This window comes from Heloderma suspectum, chromosome 6 (genome assembly GCF_057233095.1).
Source record: "Heloderma suspectum isolate Gila_16-S chromosome 6, 16-S_ref, whole genome shotgun sequence".
Classification (NCBI taxonomy): Eukaryota; Metazoa; Chordata; class Lepidosauria; order Squamata; family Helodermatidae; genus Heloderma; species Heloderma suspectum.
The window spans coordinates 102403535-102417652 of NC_139463.1; the positions used below are offsets into that span (position 1 = coordinate 102403535).

The 14118-nt window shown below is 44.2% G+C and overlaps 1 protein-coding gene across 1 annotated transcript; it reads left to right on the plus strand.

Moving 5' to 3' along the window:
- The first annotated feature begins 2497 nt into the window (after positions 1-2497).
- YPEL3 (yippee like 3) lies at positions 2498-9593 on the plus strand. Its single transcript, XM_084805762.1, has 5 exons — positions 2498-2683; positions 6489-6682; positions 8107-8150; positions 8858-8966; positions 9075-9593. The coding sequence occupies exons 2-5, from the start codon at positions 6566-6568 to the stop codon at positions 9162-9164; spliced, it is 360 nt and encodes a 119-aa protein (XP_084661888.1). The 5' UTR covers positions 2498-2683; positions 6489-6565; the 3' UTR covers positions 9165-9593.
- Positions 9594-14118: the final 4525 nt, after the last annotated feature.

Here is a 14118-nt window from a genome sequence, read left to right on the forward strand (position 1 = left end):
ACCAGAGAAAGGCCTTTCACATCACCTGCTACCTAATCCTTTTTTTTAACTGGAGATACTGGGGATTGAGCCTACGACACTCTGCATGCAAAACGTATGCTCTGCCACTAAATCCCTCCCTGTGGAAGGTGAAACAAGGGGACCATGGTGCCGCCTTCAGCTCTCTGAAGTTGGTTTAAAATGTATTAATTGAATCCTAAAGACCGAGATGCCCCACACCTGTCACTATTATTCATTTTGTTGTATTACACATCCAACTCTCTGAGTTGGTTTGAAATGTATTAAGAAAATACTATTACAAATATTATAATATTTGCATAACAGCCTTGGTCACCCTGCATAATGACCTATGTTGGGAGAGAGATAGGGAGAGTCTGACCCTGATGATACTCCTGGATCTCTCAGGGGCTTTCGATACCATCAGCCATGGTATCCTTCTGGGGTGACTGTCTGAGACAGGAGTGGGGGGTACTGCATTGCACTGGTTCTGCTCCTACTTGGATCGCTGGCTCCAGGAGGTGGTGCTTGGGGGATATTTCTCAGCCCTGTGGCATGGGGTCCTCCAGCATGGGGTTCCTCAGCAGTAGGTTTTGTCCCCCGTGTTACTCAACATCTACATGAAACTGCTAAGTGGGGTCATCCGGAGTTCTGGAGTGTGTTACCACCAGTATGCTGATGACATGCGGCTCTACTTCTCTTTTTCATTTTCATTAGGTGAGGCTGTGGAAGTGCTAAATCAGCCTGGCTGTGACAATGAACTAGATATAAACTGAAGTTCAATTCAGCTAATTAACTGAAGCTCAGTCCAAACAAGACTGCAATAATGTTACTGGGTGTTTCTTTTGACCGGATGGAGAATGCTCAACCTACTCTGGATGGGATTGCACTCCCCTTGAAGGAGCAGGTTCATAGCTTGGGGGTTCTCCTGGAGCCATCTCTGTTTCTTTAAGCTCAGGTGGACTCAGTGGCACAGAGTGCCTTCTACCAGCTTCTAGAAACAGAGATGGCTCCAGGAGAACCCCCAAGCTATGAACCTGCTCCTTCAAGGGGAGTGCAATCCCATCCAGAGTAGGTTGAGCATTCTCCATCCGGTCAAAAGAAACACCCAGTAACATTATTGCAGTCTTGTCTGGATTGAGCGTCAGTTAATTAGCTGAATTGAACTTCAGTTTATATCTAGTCCATTGTAGACCAGCTATGCTCCTGTCTGGACTGGATAATCTGGTTTCAGTAAATTTTTCTCTGGTGACCTCTGTTAGATTACTGCAATGCACTCTACCTGGAGCTGCCCTTGAAGACTGTTCAGAAGCTGCAGCTTGTGCAAAACGCAGCTGGATTAATAACTGGGACCAGAAGGTCTGAGTATATAACACCAATTCTGGCCTACTTGCACTGGCTGCCTGTATGTTTCTGACCGCAATTCAAGGTGCTGGTTTTACCCTATAAAGCCTTACACAGTTTGGACCGCAGTACCTGACAGAGAACCTCTCCCAACATGAACCTACCCCACACTACAGTCAACATCTGAGGCCTTCCTCCGAGTGCCACCTCCAAGGGAAGCTCGGAAGGTGGCAACAATGGAGAGGGCCTTTGCAGTGGTGGCCACCCGATTATGGAATGATCTCTCCACCGAGGCCCACCTGGTGCCAACATTATCATCTTTTTGGCACCAAGTTAAAACTGGCCTCTACTCTCAGGCATTTAATAGCACATGATGGGGCATTTATGTCAGCTCTCTTAACAGGTCTAGTATTTTACTGAAATTGATTTTATTGAAATTAAATTCAAATTTTATTGAAATTAAACAGTTTTTAGCTGTTTAAATAGTTTTACATTTTGTATATTGAAGTTTTATGCTGTATTTTATTATCTTGTGAATTGTTGTGAACTGCTCAAAGAGCTTCAGCTATTGGGCAGTACAGAAATGAAATAAATAAATAAACAACAATCATAAAAACAAGGTTTGTAGAATGTGCAGAAGTTGCTCAGTTCTTGGTATTTCTTTTAGCAGAGAAATCCACACTGAAAAATCTATTCCTGTTTTTAAGTGCAATATGTTCCTGGTTGCGGCCCTTATGTTTTATCCATGCCAAGAGGCTAGCTTTCTAAAAATGGAAACACACAGCTGCCTGTCTGTCACATCTTCTGATCTGGAAAGTCTACATTTTATTCCTCAAAATGAGGGGAAAGCACTCTGCACAGGCTCATCAGCACATGTTATTTCAAATGTCTCCAGGCCAAGCCATGTGCATAATAGATTAATGAGGACGCAGTGCAAGTCCCTTCCTAGACATTTCTCCACCCATCCCCACATACGTGCCAGATTATGTGCTGCCTCCACGCACTTCCCCTCCCCTTTTCAAAGTTCTGCAGTTTATTTGCATTCTCTCCCCTCATTGGCTAGAAAGAAAAAGGAAGGAGCAAAGGGGAAAGCCCGCAGAAAGGAGGAGGGAGAGAAAAAAGGGGAGGAGACACCTTTGTTTCTCAGCTTTGGTTTGTAAACAAGAGGAAGTCTAGACTTCCAGCTGGAGCTTTTCTAGGGGGGCCCCACAGGTCTCTTAGTTGGGTGTCTCCCCTCCCCAAAAGCTGCACCAACAACCTCTTACCCTGTCTTAGACGGGCCTTGGGAGAGCTAAGAGGCTGCATCAAAAGAAGGGATCCTTCAGCATTTCTCTTCAGCCAGGTGAGACTATGGTGGGTGGTTTATGAAGTAGGCTCAAATCCATGGATGCGTACACCACAATAAATCTGTTAGTCTTTAAGGTGCCACAAGACTCTCTTTGGGGTGTGGGTTACCTCCTACTGGAGTGAAGGCAGGGGGGTGATTGTGGGCACCAAACAATTGTGGGTAACAAAATATAGTCCAATTTACTGCCAGGGGACAAATGGGTTTGGTAAATAACAAGGGATGAAATACATTCCAATGGCTAATTATTGTATTTATCCTGACAGCAGACTTCGGTTATACCTTTCCCATTGTTTAAGCAAGGCTTGCACGTACTTTGATACACTACGTAAATGATCTTTAGATATTTAGATCAATATTCTAATTATATTAGAACCAGAAGGGGGCATTTCTCCAAACATAATATGCTCATTTTCTGTATTTCAAGGGGGCTCCCCCGGCATTGTTCCTATATCCTCCATCAGAGAGGAAAGGCTATAGACAAAGCTTATCCATTTCAAGATCCTTTAAGTCAGGGTAATATGGCACCCTTTATGACTTGAGCAGTCTGTGTTGTTGTTTGTCCCTAGAGTACACAGCCAGCACAATATTGATTGGAGGCACTGAGCCAAACAAAACGAGTCATAACTATGGGACTATTTATGAAGGGTGGATGACTTTAACCATATCTTTATAGTCTATAAGAGCAAATACAACCACCAGATTTCCCAGAATCCAGGGGCCCAGGATTATGAGCTTTGAGCCAAGCAAGGAAATTTTGGTTTTTCCAGCTTTAAATCTTGGAATCTGATACGTTTTAGTGAAAAGATTAAAAATAATATTTTTCTCCCTGCTCCAACTCCAACTTTTACATTTAAAATGTAAAACTCACATTTTAACAATTTTATTACAAATCATTAGAAATTATTTTGCCTGAGAGAACTCAATATTTACCTGGAAATGACCGACATGGCAAATTATTCAACAACTGTTCACTTCTGATTATAACCCATTGAATAAAAATCCTGTAATTTCCATTTTGCAGAGAATTCAAACAGAAATTTCAATTTACAAGCAGTCAGACATACCCTGTTTTTACAAAAACTGTGTCAACCAGAAATCCCGTTTCCTTCTCCCCTCATCTGCATGCACATTACGGATTTCCTATTTAATGGATAAGGATCAGAGACTATTAAATATACATAATAACTTCTGCAAAAAGGGGAAGAAAACCAAGATACTTTATCTAGCTTGGTTTACCTTCCCATTCATAAACCACCTCTCTCTTTCATCAGAAGCTCCTCCCCAATAGTCTATTAACACTCACTGTTTTTTTTTTTTACAATAGTGGTGACTGTAGTATAACATCAATCATATTTTCTGTAGCTTAAATGTCACATCTCACCTATATTCATTTCTTACTTCCCATAGGATGACTGATACCTTGTATTCATATTTTCTGCATTATAGCACCAAGCCTATATTTTCTGTATGGTTCCTAAAGCACAATTTAATATGAATATAACCATATTAGACCTAAAAACCAAAAGACTAAGATCAAGAAATATCCTGTGTCCTCAACAAGGGATTTAATCTTTATTTATAGGGATCCCATATCAAAGCACCTTAAGAAAATCGCACCTCATGTTATGGACTATTAAGTGCAAACCTGGTCAATTTCCCAGTATTTCCCCGGTATAAAGCCAGTATTCTTTGATGAAACTAACATGCAACACATATTATGGAAGGTGTGCCCCTGTTCATATTTTGAAGGCAGTTGTTGTCCAGACTGAGCTTAGATATTTTTCTGCGATTATTATCCAGTCAACCACATATTTATCATCTTTCTGGTAAATAAGATGCCTCCATGTTAACCAAGCTAAGGGCTAGTATGTTTCCATTGTCCTTTAGGCAACCCTGTACTTTGGATAAAAGGGGATGTAAGTTACCACTGATATTGACTATCATTATGTCCTCTAATAATGAGACTAATGTTCTTGTTTAGAATTTTTCAGTTGTTTGGCATTTTTCACAGAGCATGTAGCAGAGTTTGGGGGAGTGAAGAATGAGGTTGTATTACAGATAAAAAATAAGATTCCTTCTTTTTCTTTATCCCCCTTCATTCTTTCTTGTCTTATTTTACATTCACCTTCCCCCTTTACTCCCTGTTTCAATTATTTAACCTTTTCATCTCCCCCCTTGTTCCTCTCATCCATTATCTGTCCCATACCTACTGCAAGGAAAAACAGGGGACCATAGTGCAAATACTTGAGGGGATGAGAATACCTCTTCTCCTCCACACACACCCCAAGCATGGAAAAACAGGATCTGTGCATTTGCTCAGGGGTTGGAGAGAAGATCAAAAGCTTGCACTGGGAGGGAAGAGATGGGAAATGTGGAGGATTTGGGGTCTTTTGCATGACAAACTGCCCCTAAATGCCAGCCCCCACTCCCAAGATGTCATATTCAGCTTCCTGGTTTTTGTTGTTGTTGTTCGCAGACTTATGGAGCCACAGCCTCCATTTTCCCCAGCTCAGCATTCCCCTGCCTGTAAGGCTGGCTGGTTTGCTTCCCTTTCAAGGAACCGCCTCTTTCCCTCCCCACATCATGTTCCAGTCTTCTCCCCCCCACACACACTTCCCTTTGCAAAGCAAGCCAGCCTCCCTCCTTGCAAAGGGTTCTCCACTTGCCTGTTTCCCCCACCCCCAAATTCCTCCCCTACCGCATTTGTTTAAGCCACTATATTTCCTGTGGTCTCCTGCACTGTCCCCCACCACCCAGCCATCTCCTCCACTCATCTGCAGGCTGCTTTGTGTCTATCTCCTTCTTTTACATTCAGTTGGAATTTACAGTTTTTTCTGTTCTCAATTTTGCTTTCATCTGCCCCTTCTACTACACAATTCCCTCTTTTCTGCACTTAGGGATTTCCATTATTGCTATCCATCTTTTCAGTCCTTCCTTTTATTGCATTGTCTTGAGCGCTCCCTGCACCCCACTCCACCCTTCTTCATTTTTTAATAGCCATTCCTCTAGATTCCTTTTACACATGTCCAGTTTGCATTATATCCATCTGTCACTCCTGCCATCTTTCCACAACTCCATGTATTGCCTAGCATTCTTTGATCTGCTACCTTCTATCATCACACAGTTACTCCTTCTATACATTTTTGCCCCCTATATCTACCTTTACTCCATCTCTGAGACATTGAACCTAAAATCACTGTTTTTAAGTCCCATCTACTTGGGTGAGATTAACCAACCAAGGTAGCTGGTAGTTGTCTCCAAAGAGGGTCAATAGTACATGCAGCAGAAGAGAAAGTTGGGCACCAACAAAAGGTTTATTTTAAATTCTGACAATCTGCCAGAAACTCTTGGATCCCTTGGTGGAGGGAGGAATAACTACAAACAAAGAATTCCTGGGCTCTTAAACAAGGGAAGGGTAGCTGCTGTGGCGAGTGGCATCCATGGTTCCAGAAATATTAGACAGGGTAGGGGGTCATAAACTGAAGGTCCATTGGAGGGAGTGGTTTGGAATAGCTAGGATGCTTGGGCTCTATTCCTGGTAATGCTACTTCATCATGAGATGATCAGCGCTGACCTACATCTCGGGGTTAATTACAGGCTGAGCCTCCAAGAAGCTGCCTAAGGAGGGAAAGCACATGGTACTGTTTTTGTTTAGATACCAGACCGGTTAGACGGAACTTGGCTAAATCCCAGAGTTAAGAAAAAAAACAAGCATCTCAACTCCCATGCTGTCATCCCCCACTCCCACCACTTTCTCCACACTTTGGAAAAGCCTCTCTCATGACTTCCTCTCTTTTAGGGCTTTTGGGGAGGCCCCACTGCCTGGTTCTTCACAACTTTCCTGCAGCTTCTTCCCCTGGTGTGGCCCCCACCACAATGGTGAGGTTGTCCAAACCCAAAACCTTCCAAGCCTATCTGGACAACTGTCACCGACGCTATAGCTGTGTGCATTGTCGGGCACACCTGGCCAACCACGACGACCTCATCTCCAAGGTAAAAAAAAAAGGGAGAGGGGGGAAGTGTGATATCCTTGGAACACAGCTGTAGAGAAGGCTCTTAGTGTCTGAGGGTAGGGGCTGTTGCTCTTCCTCAGTCAGTTGCTTTAAAAGAAAAAAGAGAGTGCAAAGTTGGTACAAAAGTAACCAAGGGAAAGCCTTACTCTGCTTTACTGAGTTCTACCCCATGTCAGTAACAAGATTATGTATTCTTTTAAATGTGCCTTTACAAATCTTCCTTGTAGGCCCCTTCCTTGTAGGCCCCTATTAATGTATGATTCTATGATTTATGCTTATTCTCACAGTAACCCTGCAAGGTAGGTCTCTTGAGACATTGCCTTGAGGATTAAGGTCAAAAGACAGGATAAAAATATTTTAAAAACAAACTAATATTACATTTTACAGATGGGGACAAAGGCTGGAATAATGGGGATTACCCAAGGCCAAGTGAAGGCACAGGATTTGAACCCTGATCTCTTAGACAGAATAATTTATCCACAGACACCATTCGAGCATGACACACCACAGCCCTAACCTACAGCACTATGCTCCATCTCTGCCATTGCCCAGAGCCCTAGAGGGGACGAGGGTATATTTGGGAAATTACCAGGACCCATCCCCAAAGTGGGCCAGAATATAGGCCTGGAAGCTTGCCCTGGGTGAGCAATTCAGTTAAACACTTAGCAAGAAAGGGGAGGGATCAAAGCACTTGCCAACTGCTCGGGTCGTAACCCAGGGAGCTACAGTTCAACAGAAAGGAACTGTGGTAGTCCCTAGTGCTCAAAGGAGGAGAAGCTGTTTGGAAGTGGAGGACGAAAACATGCGATAGGGAAAAACAGGGAGGGCTGCTGAGGGGGTGGGATATTAGCTTCCCCAGGCCTAAAATTTCTCTCAAAGGGGCCTGTAGAATCTTGCCCTGCCATCCCCACCCTAATGCTCAAGCTGTCAACAGGTCTGCAAGGTCAACAGGTTTGAGCTGCTAGCTGATTAATCATTAAACAGAATTCAGTGCACATAGATAGGGTGTGTCTGAAAGGGAGCCAGAGAACAAACAAGGAAATGCAGAAGAGAACCGAGAAGGGCCATTTCCTGGGGCTGAGGGCCATCAGTGGTCAGGGTGTTGATTGGGGGTGGGGGTGGGGGGAAGAAGGGAAGAAGCTGGGATATAACTGACGTTTGCTGGTCAAGATGCTGTAAGACTAGGGATCCTAATGCTGATATAATGTGGTGATGGAGAGACATTTAAGGGGCTTTTTTTCCAACAGAGTCTTGTGACAACTTGTGGCTGATGCTACAGTAAGTCTGTCTTTAAGGTGTCACAAGACTCTTTTTTGTGTGCGCTTGCAGTAAAAGATTAAAATGGCTACCCTCTAGAAAGTTTTTTTTAAAAAAATCTGTTCCCTATCTTCTTGTCTTTAACAGTCTTTTCAAGGAAGCCAAGGTCGGGCGTACTTATTCAACTCTGTGTGAGTATCACAGAAAGCAAGCAGACTCTGGTCAAGGGCCAGTTACACAGCTGGTTGACAGACTGCAGCTACACCAGCCCTCCCCAACCTAGTGCTCTGCAGAAGTGCTGGACTACAACTCCCACCATCCCCAGGCAGCACAGCCATTGGCTATGCTGATGGGGGTTATGGGAGCTGTAGCCCAACACATCTGGAGAGCACCAGGATGAAGTAAACACTCTATCCTAACCCTGATGTGGGCTCAAGATGCTAGGATTATAGCCTAGTGTTCATTCAGGTGGTAAACCCGTGCCTGGGCTGTACCACCTACTCCATCTAGGGGCTCATATGACTAAAAACTCCTCCATTTAAAAACATCTAGATGTCAGAGAGAAAGGTTCTAGCCTAGCATTCCCTCCGACATGCTCGTCCTGTAGCATTGTGCTTCCAAGGCCCTTGGAGTGCCTCAGAAGCATAGTACAACTGTGGGGATGGTTCCCCAAGCCCTTCCCCAATTAAGATCAAGAGGGAGGCCTGGGTTTCATCATGCTCAGAGGGGGATGGGACAGTTGGCATGGCAGGCAGAACTGTGGGCCCCTGCCCATACATGCAAAGATGGATCACTGATTTGAGGGCAAGATGGAAAGCACCAGGGATGTAAGTAAGGGCTGACAGATATTGTCAGAGCTATTGTGTCCCTCAATCCTGTTTTCCTTGGTTTCATACAGAGTGAATGTTGGATGTGGTCCAGCAGAAGAACGGGTATTGCTGACAGGCTTACATGCTGTGGCTGATATATACTGTGAGAACTGCAAGACTACACTCGGATGGAAATACGTGAGTTGCTACTTAGCGTCCCTCATTCTCTCCCTAAAACTAATGCACTGTTTTAAGAAAGTTCACAATGCTGCCTCTACCACCAACCTGCTTTCTCTTATTCTGCAGGAACAAGCCTTCGAGACCAGCCAGAAATACAAAGAGGGGAAATACATCATTGAACTCAACCACATGATCAAGGATAATGGCTGGGACTGAAACCAACCAACCAACAAAAAAGAATTCCCACCACCTTTGGACAACTACATGTAGGGGTGGAGCATAAGAAATGACAATTTCAAAAAAAACCCCGCCTCTGCCTTTCCAACCAATGGGCTGCCATCCAAATCACATCCTGGATGCATCTGAGTTGTGAAGGAGGAGGCGGAGCTCCTGCCAGGAGGCCATGCCCACCACTCAGACACGTCACCATCATGTGGGAAAAGGTGGCAGAGCACAAGGAGACATCTAGGCCAGGGACGGTGTGCAAGCAAGGGTGGGGTGGGGTGGGGTGGGAAGAATGCTGGGTTTGTTGTACAGAGGGAGCCTGAAGAGGGGAAATGTACAGTGGAATAGGGAAGGGTTGGGTTGTACAGTATTTGTGAGTTCGTGTGAGTATGTATTATATAAATAAAGGCATTGAAGTGATACAGTTTTTCTGACAGCAGGAGGTGCTGTAGTCTGGAGCAGGGGAGCCTATCTATAAGGGGCCTACTGGTTACTCCAGCCTTGGGTAGTTCAGGTAGGGCCTTATTCCTGGCTGTTTTATGTATTTCTGGCATTTCTACCCCACCTTTATATAGAGATAGAGAGATATTCAAGGAGTCTTACAGGTAGTACAACAGTAACAGCAGCGGCAAAATACCTTAAAAGCAAGCATTAGTGGCTATTCCATGAGCCACACCCTCACAAAAACTGCAACAGTTCACAAAATCCCAGTGAGACAACAAGATCCAGACCAAGGGAAATTGTGAAACACACCCAATCATACCTCCTCTACCCAGCATATCAGAGAGCAGATTTCCATATTTGCCAAGCCCCCTGCCCCCCGCCCCAGTTGTGGGGTAGATGAGGAGATATGAAATCTAAATGAAGTAAGTAGTCCTTGGACAACAGATAGGTTCTAAAATAGAGGTTCCTGGATTGATTACACACAAAAGCCCTTTTAGAGATTTAAGAGCAGCCTTCCCCAACCCAGGTATCTCCAGATGTTGTTGGACTACATTCCCAAACACAGCCAGCATGTCAAATGGTCAGGGATGATGGGAAGTGTAAGCTAAAGCATCTGAAGGGTCCCAGGGTGCGGAAGGCTGTTCAAGAACAACAAATCTCTTCCTCTCATGAAGAACTACAGGCACAAGGCAAATTGTAATCTGCTCATCCTAACAAATTCATCTGGGAGATTGGCTCACCTATCAGATTTCTCTATGCATTTTCTAGTTTTTCCTTTGCATGACATGGCATTCATTCCCACCTCTGATTCCAACTAAACCTTCAGCAGCATCTTAAACGATGCGGAACTTCCAAGCCCTGGCTAAGGAATACAGGGGGAGCTTAGCTGGCATATGCAATTAAAGTTTTCTTTCCCTTGTCTAGGTGTTCTGCAAAAATTGTTCCCATGATGCCCCCAAACACACATCCCCAAAAGAGCCTGTTGACCAACTTCAGCCATCACAGTTCTTTTGTCCTAAATTGTACTGCTCAAGTCTGCCCCCTGCTGTCTATTTATAGAATTAGAGTTCTAATGATGGATTAACCCACATCTGGTAATATGCTACCCTTGTTGAAGCAATTCTTATAATTGCTAACATGGATTAGAATAAAACCTCCATATTTTTAAGGTGTGTTCTCATGACCACCCAATTTAAGTACCCATTTTGCCACACTTAATTCACGGAACAAACTAATTAATTTTCTTTTCTTCTTTCTATGTTTATGAAAGCTTTAAAAACTAACTACTGTGCTGGACCAGACCAAAACGTTATGTAGTCCAATGTTTTGTTTCCCAACAGTGGCCAGCAGGACGTCATGTCCTGTTTGTTCCTAGCATTTTTCTTCCGCGCTACATTGCCCCTGAATCTGGTGGTTCTATTTCAAGGAGAAAGAGTTCCACTTTTGCCAACAACTGTGTATCTAAAGAGGCTGCTCTCCTCACCCTAAAGGATACACCTGGGCTTTTACTTAGGGCAGGTCTGAATGCTATCCCAACCCAAAGATGGCAGGACAGACAGACAGCAGCAATAGGAAAGAAGCTTTGAAGTGGTTGGGAGACAGACAGAATCATGGATGGACCCAAATGGGGATTTTTTTCCACCCATCAAGAGAAATCTATCATGGCATCCACTTGACCACAGAAAGCCTGAAAGCCATGAATATCTGGATCAAATACAAATGTGGGGTTTCATTAGTAGGATAAGAACGAAGATGGCTTCTCTGGCACAGGTCGATGCTTAACAGGAAGATTGGGGGCACTTAGTAGGAACTGGGGGAGGTTGGCCTCCAACATTCTCATCTCCCACAGTTGTAACTACCCACAGCTGTATCCACTCTGCACACACTGTAGACACAAGTAATGCAAGACATATTCCACACTTCATTGTCAATTAAGATCAGTGGGAAGAGAGACATCCATTCTCATTCCTCCATGCCTTAACTTACCATCCCAAGAATACTAGTGCCTGCGGATACGAAGGGAAGGGGACTGGGAGGAAGCTGCATCTGATCAGCTTTCATGGGCATTCCCTTAAATCAGCACAAGATGGCGCTCAAAGCCCACACCAAAGACCGCCTAGTACTAGTAGGACTAGGAGACAGTAGAGATACCGTAGTAGCATGGTGTTGCCTTGTTCACAGGAGAGGGATGGGGCATGACACTTTTTATTCAACCAACTTCTTTTGGCAGAGCTTGAAAGCTCACACAGTTGCATAACCACCAAGTTCTTCTTACAGGAAAATTGTTAAGAAAGCAAAATAAAAACTTCCCAAGTCCATGGTAAATGACCAGTTTTGTCCACTCTGTGTTACCTATACCTTCAATGCAGTGTCCCCCAACAAAATATTGATTTCATAAGATAACCTGCATCTGTCTATTAGGCAAAGATGGAAGGAAGGGATCTTCAGTCCTTACTTCCTGCAGAACCCAGACATTCTGGTAGTGGCTCAAGACCACTCTTCCTTCACACAGACCAAGGAGTCCTGGATTCTGGCATATCCATAATCTTCTCACCACCACCTAACCTAACCTCTTGGGGTGGGGGACATTATGGTTTCACACCATGCCTGTTGCATCAAGAGGCAACTTCTGTATTCGGTTCTAATTGAGAAGCAGCAGCTAGAAGTAATTCATTAAAACTGATAATTAATCTAACTAAGGTGTGAACTCAACAGCAGGTTGCCCCAGCATAGTGCAACTAATGGAATCAACTGCAGGGTAAATGCTGCATACAGAACCACAAGTGTATATAAGCCCCAAGATCTAGAAGTCCTAGGCAAGGAGGGAACATGTCTGGTTCACCTCAAGCCTCTATTTCCTTCCCAGATCCCATATACATGATCTATTACCTGCAGCAGCAAGGAAACAACACTGGTGGTATTTCCCCCCTTTTTGCTATGGTTGATATACACCTGATAAAAAGTGAGACTGGCTGTCAGGGTTAGGTGTTTATGGGCTGGGTGTTTATCAATCACACCACGCAAGTGCAGAACTTCATACAGGTGCAGCATTTAGCATTTTGTGTTTTAAGAAATCAAATTTCTAGTCCTTAAGATCACAGAGATAAAGCACAGGCAATTCCTGGTGTGGTCTCCAAACCAGAAGTGAAAGATTCATCAGGGATGGAGTCTCAGTAACTTGCCCAGCTCCTTGGCCTTTGTCATAAATAGCAGCAGAAGAAATTATGCAAAATAAGTAACTTCATGCACATTTGCATAAATTGCTTAGGCTGCAGAATCCATATTTTCTTGGCGCATAGTTGGAGAGCCAGTGTAGTATAGTAGTCAGAGGAGTGTCAGACTAGGATTAGGGAGATGCAGGTTCAAAATCTCACTTAGCTATAAAGCTCACTGGGAGATCTTGGGCCAATAGCTATCTCGCAATCTAAGATAATTCACTGAGTTGTTGTGAGGATTAAACATGGGAGAGCAACTATATACACTACCTTAAACTCCTTGGAAGAAAGACAGGATGAAAACAAAAATAAATAAGTAGGGCTACCTTAAGAATTGTTACCGTTAATATTTTAAGCACGAACACATCTGTTGATTGTGGACACTCCTCCTTAGAGGAGTTAATAGTTCAAGTAGAATAAAACATGCTGCCCTTACCATCAATGGCATAGCAGTACTTAATTACTACTGTTCCAAATAACTATCCTAGAATGTAATCACATACTTCTCCTAAAGGTGGTTACTTAACATGACCAATTGGAATTACAATTTTTAAAAATTGTTGTATTGTGAAGCTCCAGAGAAGCCAGGTATCCTCCTGTTTCTGCAAATGTGGCTATAACTCACTAGACTCCAGTCTATACACCCAGGATTTGGCAGCCTCTTGCAGCTGTCCTGCTCAGCTGTGAAAACATCTGGATGACAAATGACCATGGCACCTCCCCCCTCACCCACTTGTAAACCAAGGATCCCATAGGTCAGGATCAATCAGGAAACTTTGGAGTCAGGGTGTTAATTAGGCAATTAGGAGGATTCAAGTGGTGGGCATAGAAAGGGATTCAGCTGACACTCTTAATGAAGAGTTAGATGGAGTTGGGGAGCTGGGCATGGGGACGGTGGAGGGGGGGAGCTGGGCATGGGGACGGTGGAGGGGGGGAGCTGGGCATGGGGACGGTGGAGGGGGGGAGCTGGGCATGGGGACGGGGCATCAATAGAACTGAGGTGGGGATTAGACAGGGAACTCGGCCAGGGGGGTATGCGGGGCTGAAGACAACTTATATATGAGGGCACACAGGCTAAGGCTGAAGGTGGAAGAAGGGTAATAGCAGGGAAGGTAGAAGTAGGATAAAATAGAGAGAGACTGATAGAAATAGCTGGAAGGTGCATAAGGATGGGACATCCTGGGACTGAGAATATATGTCTCTCCTCCAGCTCCCCTGCCTTCACAGCCTCAAACCCCTCCCCTCTCGAGGTGTGAATGTGCCATTTGGGGTCTCACTTCAAAGAG